At 48.1% G+C, this 14,095-nt stretch overlaps 3 protein-coding genes across 3 annotated transcripts; all 3 read right to left on the reverse strand.

Moving 5' to 3' along the window:
* Positions 1–1,777: 1,777 nt before the first annotated feature.
* LOC129593256 (ras-like protein family member 10B) lies at positions 1,778–4,323 on the reverse strand. The gene is made up of 2 exons (XM_055489474.1): positions 4,164–4,323; positions 1,778–2,394 (listed from the first exon to the last, which is right to left on the reverse strand). The coding sequence occupies exons 1-2, from the start codon at positions 4,321–4,323 to the stop codon at positions 1,778–1,780; spliced, it is 777 nt and encodes a 258-aa protein (XP_055345449.1).
* LOC129593300 (patatin-like phospholipase domain-containing protein 7) lies at positions 2,257–11,028 on the reverse strand. Its single transcript, XM_055489543.1, has 13 exons — positions 10,485–11,028; positions 10,113–10,196; positions 9,656–10,048; positions 8,853–9,139; positions 8,637–8,788; positions 8,130–8,441; positions 7,249–7,723; positions 6,592–7,073; positions 5,908–5,961; positions 5,771–5,827; positions 5,158–5,656; positions 3,712–5,103; positions 2,257–2,394 (listed from the first exon to the last, which is right to left on the reverse strand). Exons 1-12 carry the CDS (start codon positions 11,010–11,012, stop codon positions 4,635–4,637), a joined length of 3,792 nt encoding a protein of 1,263 aa, XP_055345518.1. The 5' UTR covers positions 11,013–11,028; the 3' UTR covers positions 2,257–2,394; positions 3,712–4,634.
* Positions 11,029–11,106: 78 nt separating this feature from the next.
* Positions 11,107–13,906, reverse strand: LOC129593301 (probable RNA polymerase II nuclear localization protein SLC7A6OS). The gene is made up of 5 exons (XM_055489544.1): positions 13,526–13,906; positions 12,835–13,212; positions 12,240–12,400; positions 11,981–12,174; positions 11,107–11,619 (listed from the first exon to the last, which is right to left on the reverse strand). Exons 1-5 carry the CDS (start codon positions 13,703–13,705, stop codon positions 11,450–11,452), a joined length of 1,083 nt encoding a protein of 360 aa, XP_055345519.1. The 5' UTR covers positions 13,706–13,906; the 3' UTR covers positions 11,107–11,449.
* Between the last annotated feature and the right edge of the window lie 189 nt (positions 13,907–14,095).

The following is a 14,095-nucleotide window of genomic DNA, read 5'->3' on the forward strand; positions in this document are numbered from 1 at the left end:
ATACTACAACACCACAGACCGATGCAGCCGCTCGACAGGCTGCAGCTGTCAGATTCAATCTATTCTCCAAACGTTCCAGAATATTCCACCGACATCGGCCGAACACCACTGTCGGTTTACGACTGCGTGCTTTTTCCTGTGGTTGCAGAGAATTTTATTCATAAACAGGAACTCTCTACACTGTGGTAGCCCCTGCATTCGCCGATATCCTCAACCATTACCTAAATTGCGGAGGATGAAAGGCATTTTAGCTGCAAAGAAGTATTCCACATGTACAAAACGACTGCGTTCAGACTCCCGGTTTAGCGGTCCCGCTGGAGGAGTGCATTGTACCGACAGGTAGACGCTTTTACAGTTTACCTGCAACTTTCTGATTTATTATGAACTCCCATTTCGTGGAAACTCGGCTATTTTTACTCTGTCAATGGAATGCAAATAGTGACAGATGTTCGTTAAAAACTTCTGGCAACCATGTGATTTCATGGCACCCTTCGCCGCTGTGGACAATCGTTGGGGTCGTTTGCTGGGCGCAAATGTGGTCCATCGTAATTATTCGGCCTTACATTTCGTACGCTTCTAAATTCTTTACGGTCACCGTTCCCTACTAGTTGTTTGAATGCTGCACCTGGGATACGTAATGCACACCTTTCAACACTGCAGTATTTTCTGTTGCGGAGGAAGCAAAACGCGCAGACTCAAAAGTAATACGAGTAAAGAAGCTAAAAAGGCCGAAGTAGTGTTCCAGAATAAAGTTATTGCGCATTGTTCACGCACCTATTTGTCCTAAAAACTCGGAGATCATTTTGCCTTTGAAGAACCAGTGTGTGACTAAGCAAACAAACAGGATACGGGTAGGCGGCGTACCCTGCCATTTCCTCCTTCCAAATATTTCACACGTGCTGTGGTGTCCGATCCAAGTTGCACAAGTTCGCATGTCCGAAAAGCGAACGTTTTCTTGCTGACTAACTGAGTTTCGAGAACTTCAGGCGACGGTGCGATGCGAATGTGATCAAAGGCTACCCGAGTAGCAATTCAGCCGGATACCAGGTCCATGCATGGTGAACGGAAATGCGCACTAGTGCCTCTTTTGGACAAGGGCGAGACGGAAGGGAGTCGTAACGGTCTCTCATCCAAACACGTTGTAATGTCAGCGTTGGTGCTGGTAGACTCGTCCGTACTCGACAAGTTCCACCCGCCGTCCAGAGCAGTCAAATTTGAAGGTTGATCAGCAGACAATATTTATCATATTTGCGTCTTACCAGCGTCAGCCTATAAGAACACTAAGAAGTGTGCTGTGTCCAGTAATACCTGGAACTTGACGAAAATGACCTTGCCAAAAACCGTTTGCAGTTAGACCACTGTCGACAGTGCAGAACACTACTACGAGAGGTCATGGTCGCTACATCCTTAAACATTTCGAAAACGATTGGCAATCCGAAACATGCGATCACATGCGACATCGTCATGTATGATTATGGATACTGTGTCACTTAATTGTATGTAATACTCTTTAATTACAAAGCAACCACACTAATTGCTAATTTATTGACGGTATGATACGAAACGTGGTCACAGAACTTTCGATAAGTCATGTGGTTCGGTGATGGAAAGGCGGAACAACACAAGATGGAAAAAAATACAGTCAAAGAGCAATCTAAGTATCAATAAGGCAACAGAGAATGGTCACAAGTACCGTCCATAAAACCGCCTCTCACTCGTTCATCCTTAGCATCGGACTGAGTGTATCGGATAACAAACTACAAACTGGGTAAAAACGTCAGCAAAGCGTGCAGCGGTTGCGGCGCAGCACCGGGAATAACCGCTCCGTGGAGCGGACATTCCCGTACAGACGATTCTCCATGAGTTTGGTCAGGGTTTTGAAGGCGTGCTGAATGTTCCAGTTGTACTTAGCCGAACACTCTACGTAGTGCCACTTCCACTGCTTGCGGATGACGTTGACCATTTCCGCATACCGCTTACTCAAGTGTCCGCGTTGGCCGTGCAGCACATCGTACTTGTTGCCCATGACGATGAGTGTCGGTGGCGGCGTTGCAGTCCCGCCACCGCCTAACTCCGGCAGCTGCTCGCGCAGTCGGCGGATGTAGGCGAAGGAGTCGTCAGAAGTCAGATCGAAGACCAGGATGTAGGCCAGGGCGTCGGCGGGAGCGGGCGGGGCGTGGACGATAGCCTCCCATTCGGGGGGCAGCTTCGGGGGGTTGGTGCTGCTGCGGCTGGTAGTAGGTGTGGCCACCGGGGCGGGGAGGTCGAGGATAGCCAGCTGGTAGAGGCGCTCGTTGAGGCCGACGGATTTGTAGTGAATGTGGAGGGCGGCGGTGGGCCGGTACTGCTCGCGGTACTCGCAGTCCATGAACTGCCCGATGATCTGCGTCTTCCCTGTTGATCACGCAAAACAGTCGTTAAGCAGAGTTTTTTACTGTCGGTGAGGTTTAAAGTGAAGGGAATAAAGGTTGTTTCTTTCACTCGCGATATCGATATCCACTGAAAGAAGATACACGCAATGCGGCACACCACGCCGACGGAATGCAGTAGATCAGTAGCAAGCAATTTTTAAAATCTTGATCAACCTACTAGCACAAACAGTGCGCATGCGGCAAATGGCAACATGTAGGTTAATTTTAAGAAAAAACAGGTCCGACTAAAAGTAAGTGCTGAGCGTCCAGAACACAATCTTTGTTTAGCTAGGTATATCAGTGTATTTCAAAATTAATAGCAACTGTTCTCATTCTGGTACATTCATCGTGGCATGCTATTCAACTGCAGAATATTGTTATCATATAAAACGTTTTTGTAAATACTGAAAATAAATGCACAAAATGTATATACGCGTCATTAACACTACAATGGTATGCATACAAGTACATACTCCATAGTTAACTGGCTAATCGATTACTTGTAGTGATTCATCAAAGTTGTAGAAAAGCAAACGGAAGTACTTCCATAATCTCCTAGTGGTCCATTTAGTAACGTACTCGCGGAGCGGGATTTTTTTATTGCTTTTTGTAAAAACTCGGCTGCTTTGCTCTTGTGTACTGTAAGTAGTCGTTATGCAGTAAGTCTTTATTTGTGTACAGAGTACTATGCTTAACGTAATAGTGCGATCATTAAAATTTACGAGTATAAACGAGGATGTCTACCAGCCTACCACTGAAAAGAGCCAAGCCTCAACCAACCGATATTTGTGTACTAAGCAGTGTTTACCTGCAAGATGCATAATTACTATGCGCCACCGGAGTGAAATCATGCATGTAAACAGTAGGGAATGTTCCAATCAAAACAACACATTTTGCAATAAAATCCTATAATTTAATCGGAACTTTTCTGTCATTAAGTATAAATTAGTATGCACAGCGCGTTAGAGGCGACATGATAAAAGGGCATGCATTCACTGACTACTCGATCAGCTGTGATGATAAACGCTGTCACACTCTGCCAGACACATACTGCGTTATTCCTCCACTCTACTGACTAATCGAATGATGCGAATTAGCCTAAACACAAACTTCACTCCAGACACATTTCCATTAGACAAAAACCCTGGCAGTAACTACTCGGGCGAAAACTCAAGCCAGAAAAGTTGGAAGTCAAACGCAGCATGACAATTATCAAGGATTCAAGGGTACTTTACAACGCAGTCCTACACAAACACAAAGATCGCTTAATTGGGCGACAATAGCCGAGCGAATCACTCACCGGAAGCGGCACTGCCCAGTACCAGGATTGTAATCTGCGGTGACACACATTCCAAGTCATCCGGCATTCCTGATCCTGCCGCGGCCGGCTGCATTCAACTACGGCCAACACAGTCAACCAGCCGGCAAACACGATTAATCCAACTAACGCATCAACTAAATGCTACTCCGTCGCTGCACATTCTACCCGGAAGAAACCGAGTCAAACACCAAAAACCGCTCCCGTGAGTCTTTTATATTATACATGCGTCGGCCGTCAAGTGGAGCGAGCGCCCGGGATTATTTGCTATTCAGCGTCTAATTAATTGTCAAGTGGACGCTGCACTGCCAGTTAATTGCCGCCTCAAGTGAATTTTATTGACGACTATACACACTGACACTGTACACACAGAAAACGAAAAAACACATGGCTTTTGCGGAGTAAACAGCGGGGTGAAGAAAAACTGTATCAACGTAACAGAATGCGATCCATCACAGGCGGACACACGCAGACCCGTTCAATCACGGCCTCGCGTGCCAAACTATCCGGCTTTGTATGCCCGGCACGGCAGGGCGACGCCCCGCGCCAGTGCTGACTAACCCCGCACAGCAGCATCGTCTTGCACTGGCACATGTTTATCCAAACAGGACCAACACCCGGGAATGGAATGCCGGGCATTTTTCAGTCAGTTTTGCTTGTTTTTTTCCATCAGCCATTTATTCCCACTGCAGTGCAGTGCAAAGCGGGTGCAAAACGTCGCTTACGAGTGGCGATGGTTTGTGTGTCAATGGGTGTTTTACGAGCACAGCTGCACGGCGTCCCAGCTCTCACACTCACAGCCTAATGATGACTGCCGTCAGCCAGGCGGAAGCGCCCAATCGATGCCCGAGCGGTAATAGCTTATTAATGACACAAATTAACGCCCATCCATCACGATCCCCATATCACAGCCCGTCCGCCGCCGGCGACGATTCCACCAGTCCACTCGATTCGTTGCTGGGCTGGGCGCCGGGCGGTTGCAATAACCGCGGATCCAACAGCGTCCGTTCTTTTTCCACAATCCCCACGTCGTCCTCTGAAACGGCTGACACGGCGCCGCTCTCCTCACTCAACCCACCCTCCGACCACCAGGAGGGCGTGGCCGGCACACCCAGGATGTGCGAAGGCACCTCGGCCATGTGGCCGCCGGCCGGGAGGAGGTGCTGATTGAGGGACATGTAGCGCGGGGTCGGCCGCGAGATGGATGGTCGACGCTGGCGTTCCCGCCGGCGCAGAGCAGTGTCGCTGGGAAGGGTGCCGACGCGCACCTCGGGAGCCAGCTCCACAAGGCTGCGAGACTCGGCCACGCCCAGAGTGGCGTCCCCGGGGTCCAGAGTCTCAAGGGCCGTGTCAGCGGTCCGTCCGAAGGACGCCCTGTATAAGAAAACCGTTTAAATGTCAGAAGGTCACAGCGGAGGTGCACGTTACAGATCGTTTAGGTATTGTCCAATGATGGGTTGTGGGCGACGGTTAGCGATGTACAGGCCAAAACTAGTGGTTAGCAGTTGGCGTTCGGTGTCGGTGATCTTGCCCCGCAGCAAACCCTCGGCCAGCGTCATCTGGCCAAAATAATACCCGACATCGGTGATCTCGTCGAAGCTGGTGAACTCCAGCGTTTGGTAGGAAGTGATGGGTGGTCGCAGATACGTGCACCAGCGCGCCTTTTTCAGCCCGGCCAGGATCCAGGTGGAGCGGACATAGGCCAGTCGAGACTGCAGTTCAGTGATGTTGGGTACAAGGAGAGGCGCTGCCCAGGGCGAGAAGCGCTGGATTAGGGTGGACCAGCCGTTGAACTCGTCACCGTAGTCGAAGGTCTGCCGCACCGTCTCTCGGCCCACATCCACAGCCAGGATGATACCGGCGCCACGCTGCCGCATCACGTCGGCCGGGACGTTGTTCATGTAGCCGCCGTCCACTAGCAGGTGACCTGAAACATACGCATCCATACACGGCCGATACAGGCAAAAGTAATAAAATCAAGCGAAAATAATTTTTTGATTAATCAATTGATATAAAGTTATTAATTTAGTAATGAACTGACCGTCTTCGGGATCGCAGAGCGGAGGCAGATAACCGACGATGGTCATACTGGCGCGGACTAATCAACGGACCAAAGAAGAGTCAGGTCAGCACAGGATATCCTTTGCAAAGGTCACACCAGTCGCATGCGCCACGCACCGTATCGCCACAGGGAGCCCCGCGTGTGAATTCGCAGTGTTACGTCCGTTAAATCTAATCAAAACACTTACGAAATCATGGGCATCACAAAGAATAAAAATATAGAAAAACCGAAGAAATGAATGGAAAAAGCAATGAACATACAAGAACATGCCACAAAAAATTTAGATAATGCTATATTAATGCAAAACCATTGTGTTTATAATAATTGTAGGCCCTTTTTGCGCACTCTCTTGGAACTGCTTCTAGCCAAATACAGTATAAGAAGTACAAAAGCACTAAAACGTGACGAATTTTAGTACATCGGTAGAAGCATCAAGTACAAGTTATACAACTACGAAGCATTGCAGAGTAACAACCGAGATGAGCGATCCAGAGTCAAAAAGATGCAACAGAAAGAAACGAGGCGCCTAAGCGTAAACGTTTACTAATTGGTAATTCATCAATAAAGATTAAAATTAAAGATACTGGTATATCTCCTTCAACTGGTTGCTATATAGACAAAGTGCGAAATTAGAGGCTCCTATAACAGTTTGCAAAAAAAACTAAATACTTCAATAAAAACCGAGAAAAAAAATAATATTTAGGTAAAAGATATAAATAAATAAAAGAATACCAGACTAAGAAAAAAATAAATACTAAATTAAAATACATATTTTTACGTCGGTTATACCGCGCACTTACCTGTGCTCGCCGTAAAATACGGTATCCACAACTGTTCAATATGTCCCTCCCCCAGCGCTTCCCTCAGACTGCGATTGAACAATCCACCGCGGAAGATGGCCATGTACGGATAGGTGAGCTCCCGCAACATATTCCAGCTGCTGCTAGCACTGACCGCCCACGCCTTACCCCGCCGGCGCACCTCCTTGATATCGCGCAGCAGCGCCCACAGTGCCGCCACGAAAGCTCCCATACTGACGCCGCCGATCATGTCGATGGGAATATCGGCCTCGCCCAGCGCCTCCACCAGTCCAATGTGAGAGAAACCACGCGCCCCGCCCCCTCCCAACACCAACCCCACCGCCGTCCCAGTCAGGATGCGCGCCAGTCGGCTGAGGTCCGAGTGTTTTTCGGGAGGTGGTCGCGGGAGGGAAGCGGTGGTGCTACGCCGGCGTTTTTGGAACATCCGCTCGGGACAGGCCACGTGGTGCAATAACGCGCACCTGCAACGACAACTAATTATTTCGCAACGCTTACGTACTTGTTGAAACATCCGTCTGAAAACAAACTACGAAGGCATTAACAATAATAACAAGTTAAATTATGTAATGATAATTGCAGAATATTGTAATAATGTACAATCTGAGCGGTAGGTCAGAAATACAAATCAGTACCAACCATGTATGCATGGTTAGCCAGTCGTGTGTCCGGCTGGTGTCGATGCTGCCCATTTTATGCAACAACACGAGATCCTTGCGTGCGCGGATGGAGTCAGCGGACGAGCGCAGGAGATGATCGACTTCATTCAGTTCCGGAGCACCATCTCCCAGACCGACGAGGAGAATACAATCAGCCTGTCGCAAGCAGCGGAGCGTCCACAATGTCAGCGAGCCGTCGCTCTGGTAGAGCACAATGCGGTTTTCGTCTTCCTTTTGCGACAGCCAGGCAGAGAGGCGGGCGGCGCCTACCGGCTGCAAGGCGCGGCTGCCGATGTTGCGCTTGACATCCTCGCTAGTGATGCGCACCGTTTTGCAGATGGCGTTAAAGGCCCCTTCCAATTCGGCGGCAAAGGCTCCGAAGGGGGCGCTACCGTCGCACGGGACAACGGCGATGGTGGTCATCGATTCCGGCCGGGATGGCGTACGCGGCAGACCTGTGGCACACGCGCAAGACTAAACATTTGTTAAACACTGGAAGGAAACTACGCTTTGCATAACATTCTCTAATATTATCTGCTAAGTTTCGAAAAACGACTTAAGTACTTTTTATGTTTAATGAGACCGCAGCTTCCCGCAGAACAAATGTTTGACAATCCTTCCAGACTTTCAGTCTTAAAAATACTACCAACTCGTATATCCCTTTAAGTTTTTTCCAGCCGCTGTTCGAAAAAAATATTTTCGTTTACTATAAAGTCTAAACAATCGTAATTGTACAAAAATTAACAGGTTCATACATTATCAGCTAACTTTGATGAGCTTCACAAGGTCAGCCTGCGGAATTAATTTGCACCGCAGCTAAACAATGCACTGTCTTCAGTGCCTTGACTAAACCACATGTACCTTCGGCGACAAAGTTCTCGTTGGCCTTGTGAATGCTGGTAACGATGCCGGTGCCGAGGGCGCGGATCAGCCGGCTAACCACCTTGGGATTGCGAGCCTTGATGAGGTCGAGTAGTGCCACGGGGATCTTGGCCACCTCGGAGTCGCGGACGGCGATGACGGTGGTCTGCCGCGGACACTGCACCGACACCTCCACCAGCCCTACCAGATCGCCGCGGCACAAATCCTCTACGAACTCTCGGTTCTCCTCGCGGTAAATCATCGAGCGCAGCCGGCCGGCCAATACGATGAACAGCGCCAGCGGCTCTTCACCTAAGAAATATTCTTTCACGATTTCTGAAATTTAACTTAACAAAACTTCTGCAGAAAAATTTAAATCCTCACAGTTTAAAATTCAAAAGTTAAAATCCTCACCAAAACCTATATTTAAAAAAACATAATTTAACAATCAGCTTAATTAAAATCCTGAAGAAGTGTTAATGTTGAACTACAGAATGGCGAGGTTACCCAAACGGTAGAGCGGATGACCGGCATTGATGTGCACCCAGTCCAGTCCAAAGTCGGTCTGGCGCATGAAAGGCGAGAGCCTGGCGATCTCTGACAAAGCGATACTGTACACCATGCTGGGCTTCAGCGGTAAGATTTCGTAAAAGTCTGACCTGCACGAGACAACGTTCACCATTACGACGCCAGTGCAGCTTTAACCGTCACACCCTTCTGTACCTGTGAATGGCAATGAGTTTGCTGTGCAGTTTCGTCTCAATCTGGAAGAGCATCGGTTCTCCCGACAGCACGGCCAGTCCGCCCAACAGTTCGCCCTTGACCACCTGGAACACCTCCACCATGCTCTCATCCAGATCGCCACCGCCGTCCTCCTCCGGCTTTTTGCTCCAGGCGCTTAGACAGCCGGCGGCCACGTACAGCAGCGGCGTATCCGGCTCGTTGGCCTGCACGATCAGCGTGCCAGCCGGCACGCTCAGGTAGCTAACTTTCTTCTCCAGCAACGTACTCTGCAATGCGTTAACCATTTGGCTCATTTCCTTTATTCTGCCAAGCCATGAAGTAGTAGTACGGAAGTTTAACAGAAGTCAAAATTAATATAATTACGCAAATAAATACAAAATGGTAACCCGCTGCATTAGTTTTGTTACCATTGAGTCCACAAGGCACTTTCAATAAAACGCAAAGAAAATTATGATCTTTGTACAGACCATTTCAAAAATGCTAGAAATGGCACTATCACAATTTAAAGGAAGCAAAACTTTTAAAAGATCCATAACGTGAAGCAGCAATTTCAGTTCTTATTAATACTTGACAGTTCCGCGAACAGAATCCGCTTATCGGATTGGTAAGCTGCATTAACTGGATTAAATTACAGTATCATTTTTGGCACAGTACGTACGTATCCTCGGAATTAAGGCTACTGCCAATTTTTTTTAATATCTGTGTTTAACATTATTCTGAGAAAACGATAAAATATTGGAAAAAATTATCGAAAATCGACTTTTTTCAATAGGGGCGCTTACGTCGGGTAGTTGAAACTGCTTGTTGAGATCGTTAATCGCCGCGCGGAAGTCCCGATCCGGTTGCAATACCTCCACCTCCCCGATGCGTCCCTCCTGCAGCAACTGGCGATCGCGGTCAGCGTAGCTGGAGAAGGAGCTCATCTTGCGCTCCCCGCTGGACCGCGACACCGTGGCCGACTGCCGGCTGAGGAAGATCTCGTGGCTAAGACCAAGGAAGTTGAACAGTGCCACGAAGAGCACCCTGTGCAGCCACATCATGATCAGTTGCACTACGCGCAGCATGTGCTGGGAGTCGCGTGCCACCTCCGCCACCAGCATGGCCATGGGGAATTTGGCCACGTAACTGTCCTCCAGCGCCGCGATGCCACACGACTTCACCGGCGTCCCGCGACCCTGAATGTCAAACGCCTAAAGGTCAAGACTGACCAGTGCACGAAAGAAGGGCGCAAAAACTTACGGCGAAGGCTTCCATGATGTTCAGGATGGAATAAATGCTTTCCCCTTTCTCCACCACCCGGATCGGCGAAGGCTGACCACTTTTCTGCCAAAATGTATTAGAACAAATCACGCATGTCACGATGTCACCCATCAGACAATGTAAGAACTAAATGGATTAGTAAATGTGCATTAATTAGATTTCTCTAACAAAAAATCATAACGGAAAGAAAACTTGTGTATGTCAAAAGCCTAAAAATGTTTCAAGTCACTTAATCAAGCAAGCATATGAATTTTCAATAAAATTAAATAATGAATCAGCAGATTGACAATTAACGAATACACCCGTTCATAAATAACTGAAAATTTTCGTTGCAAACAACATGTTACTCACCGTATCTAAGCAGGACAGCATCAGTTTCCCCTCCTGCAGCACATAAATGAACTGATCCGGCTCTCCCGGCTTACACAACACCTCTCCTTCCTGCAGGCGGATAATCTGCAGACTCTTAGCCATATTGATGATATCGGCGTCCTCGAAGACATCCCCAAAGATCCGGATGGACCGCAGCAGTCCAATTCGCAACTCCGCGCGCTTATCTGCATCAGCCAGCAATGCGGGTGCCTCGTCGACATGGAACGACGGCGTGTGGCTGGTGGTAGTGGAGGGGACGGGAACGAGGCGCGCCTGCGACGCGGAAGCCTTCCCAGGGACGGTACGGGTGGCATTGGTAGAGCGAACCTTCTTGCAGGAGATATAGACGACGTACGCGATGAGAATGCTCAGCAGGAGCAGAAAGATCCACGGATGCTTGGTGATCAGCTGCAAGAGGTGTTCGGCGGCGCGGTTAGCCCGCCGCCACGCCGGGGAGTCTGTGAGAAGGGCGGTGGTGCTACTGCGTCGACCTGCCACCTTTGACATGGTGCTTTACAAGTGGACATCGTGAGCTGTGTAAGGTCTCTCCATTTACGACACCATCACTGTGTTTTACGTCAAGAAGTACTGTACGTATCTCTTCCGCTGTAACCATGGTATTCTTCGAACTGCAAACTGTAACTAATCGTTGCGCAATGACGCAACGATTACGAACACAATCGAAGCACGACCGCAAAACGTCGTTACTGATAATCGTTTTTCCATTCTCGCAATTCTCTCATGCAGCAACAAAATACACAACTATCGGAAAATGTATCAATATAAAAAAGAATTTCAAAAAAGACTATCGCAAAGCATCTTCATAAAGATAACAACTGAGTCTAACCACAAACAGTCGACTGAAAGGGGGCTTAACGCAGCATTGTTCTTTTCCTCCGTGCCAGCGACCTACCACTTAGCGACAGGTAAAAGTTAGTCAAAGTTTAAAAACCCTCATTGTCCTCTCCTTCAGCGGCATTTTCCTCGTCGCTATCCGCTTCGTCCATTCTCTGCCGTCGGTGCAGTTTCTGACCAAAATAGTCATGATCATGTGCCATGTATCCGTAGTAATCCTCCTCGTTTCCACTTTCTCCGTCGTCTGACGAATCTTCCGCTAAAAAACCTCCATTGTAAAACACCATTTTGCAAACACCCGATTGCGACACATAAGCCATAAAAAAATCAAGCAAATATAGAACCGCTTTAATAGTGCAATCCAAACAACCCCATAGTCAACAGCTACCCAAAATTTGGCAAAAAAACAGTCTGCATATATTTTTAGTAACAGTGCCGCAGCGCTACACCTGTAGGGTACGATTCACAAGTCAGAATAATTTGTGAACAGCGATGTACGTACGTTCAACCGCTAATATACTTGTACCACAAGAAATCATATGCTTCAAATTCTGCGGTTGCTAGTTTTGTCGAACTCAGATAGGTATTATATTTTGAAAAAAAAATTACGAAATACATACAGGTTTCATCGGGATAATCGTTGCGCCAATTGTTCTCATCGTTGCTGTCTTCCTCATCCAACAGCTCCTCCTGCATGACCCGCGCACTCTCCGCGGCGTCGCTCCACAGCACGTTGTCAGAGTTAGTGCCAAGGATGACTTCCGTGTCGCTGAGGAAATGATTCACGTCCTGGTAAAACGCCGAGCCCGAGCTTCTACACAACGTTGTTAGTCATTTACTTTACTGTAATCATAATCGATTTGAAGTATTATCATATACCCAATATCAGCTTGGTGGTGGAGAACATAAATGTCGTAGACCGTGTCGAGATTCTCCGTTGATTCTCGAATCAGTTCTTCGTCGTTGCACGTAATGCCGGACATCTGCTGGTCAGTCGTCTGAGCGCCTCCCCCGTCTGTGCGGGCACGCTTGCACCGTTTCTGTAAAATCCCTCCCATGTACAATGCAAACAATGAATTCATTCGAGAAAAAAATAGTGCACATAATCACTTAATGCAGTGCCACCCACTTCAGTCAGAAATAGGAAAAAATTCAAAGAAGCCAGAAAAACCTACGAACTACAAACGTAGGCAATTTTACCTACCGGACGTTTGACTTCAAATAAAAAAAACACTTTTTGCCCCAAACAGTAATGTCTCTTCTGTACTCGATGAGAAACAAATCAAAGAGAACGAAAACTGACTTTATTTAAAAATGTCCTTTTTCGTTCACAATTTGAGTCCTGGCAGGGTTCAGCACTAAGCCACTAACCCAACCAATACGTATTAATGCATCCAATTCGCCTTAACCGTCAACGAAAACTTCTACTGAAAACCAATCACATACTGTACAGTCAAAAACAAGTCCTCCCTACCTCGGAGTGTCCCAGCTGCTGCAAATCGCACACCGCGTACGCCATCTCCACATCCTGCGCCGCTGGCGTTCCGTTGCTGCCTTCTCCCACCCCAGCCGCCTCCGCAGGGGGCTGTAAGGTCGACTGCCTCATCTGTTGCGCCAGCGAGCCTAGTGCGTCTACCGCGACAGGCCGGAATTTTCTCGTCACCATGAACATTTGCTGCGCTTTCTTGTTCTTCGTATTGTCCGCCGCCTGACGGAATTCGCACAGAATGTCGAACTGCTCTTCCATACTCAGCGCCCGCACTGGCTCGTTGAGCATGCCGACGGGCAGCTCGCTATGAAGACTCGCAGGAAGATTTTTCATCAGGTTAACCGTGGAAGAAGCTATGGATTCCTGGAAAGAAACCCTCATTGGGAAACAATGTTTAAATCAGGGAAAACCGGCACCAAGCACACTCAAAGCTTCGTACTCGGAATTCAATGAAGGATAACAGTAATGGGATGGTAAAAAAGGTAAAGCCTCTCGATTTCAATTCAAAGAAAATCCCAAAACTCGTTAGCATTTGCACCACGCCAGATTATGGCGGCATTTTCAGCAGTTTGTTATAAGAAGCAAGCCCAATCATCGACAGTTTATCGAGCAGCTCAGAAGAAAGCGTGGTTTTCTTGGAATGAAACAACTACCACCGAAACGACGAAACACTTACCGAGCCAGCAATGGTCCCAGCATGTTTGAACTGGAGACTGTGCAGTTCAAAGGCGCCCTGGTCTCCGCGTGCCAACTTGGAAGGGAGCGGACGTAGACGCAGCACGTCCAGTGGCTCCTCATCGGCCGAGCGCTTCACGCGCACCACAAGAGGCATCCGTGCCTCACTCTTCTGGCTCATTGTCGCTGCTGCCCAAACCACACTCGACGACGAAAAGGAAATTTAAGTACAAACAGATTCAAGAAATTCACGTTTCGCCCGGTAGAAAATAAAAGGAAGAACGACGAACGTGTTTAATAGTCAAATCTGCCAAAACACGGAGTTCTACCATATCGTTCTACGATCATTTTACGACTTTACATGGCTTGCCATTCATGAATCATGCAGATTCGTGCTTGATTGCTTCTGTTAATTTCAAAATAAAAGCATGAAACTTCAAGTCACAATAACGCACTCCAGGGGGGGCTGGCGTGTGCTGTTTGTCGTCATCACCAAAACCGCCACCGCGCAGCAACTTACTTGGGATCTGCTTTACTGTTTCCGGCAGAGTCGCCAACTGCAGTTTTGTTG

Source organism: Paramacrobiotus metropolitanus, unplaced genomic scaffold (genome assembly GCF_019649055.1).
Source record: "Paramacrobiotus metropolitanus isolate TYO unplaced genomic scaffold, Prichtersi_v1.0 Parri_scaffold0000061, whole genome shotgun sequence".
Taxonomy (NCBI): Eukaryota; Metazoa; Tardigrada; class Eutardigrada; order Parachela; family Macrobiotidae; genus Paramacrobiotus; species Paramacrobiotus metropolitanus.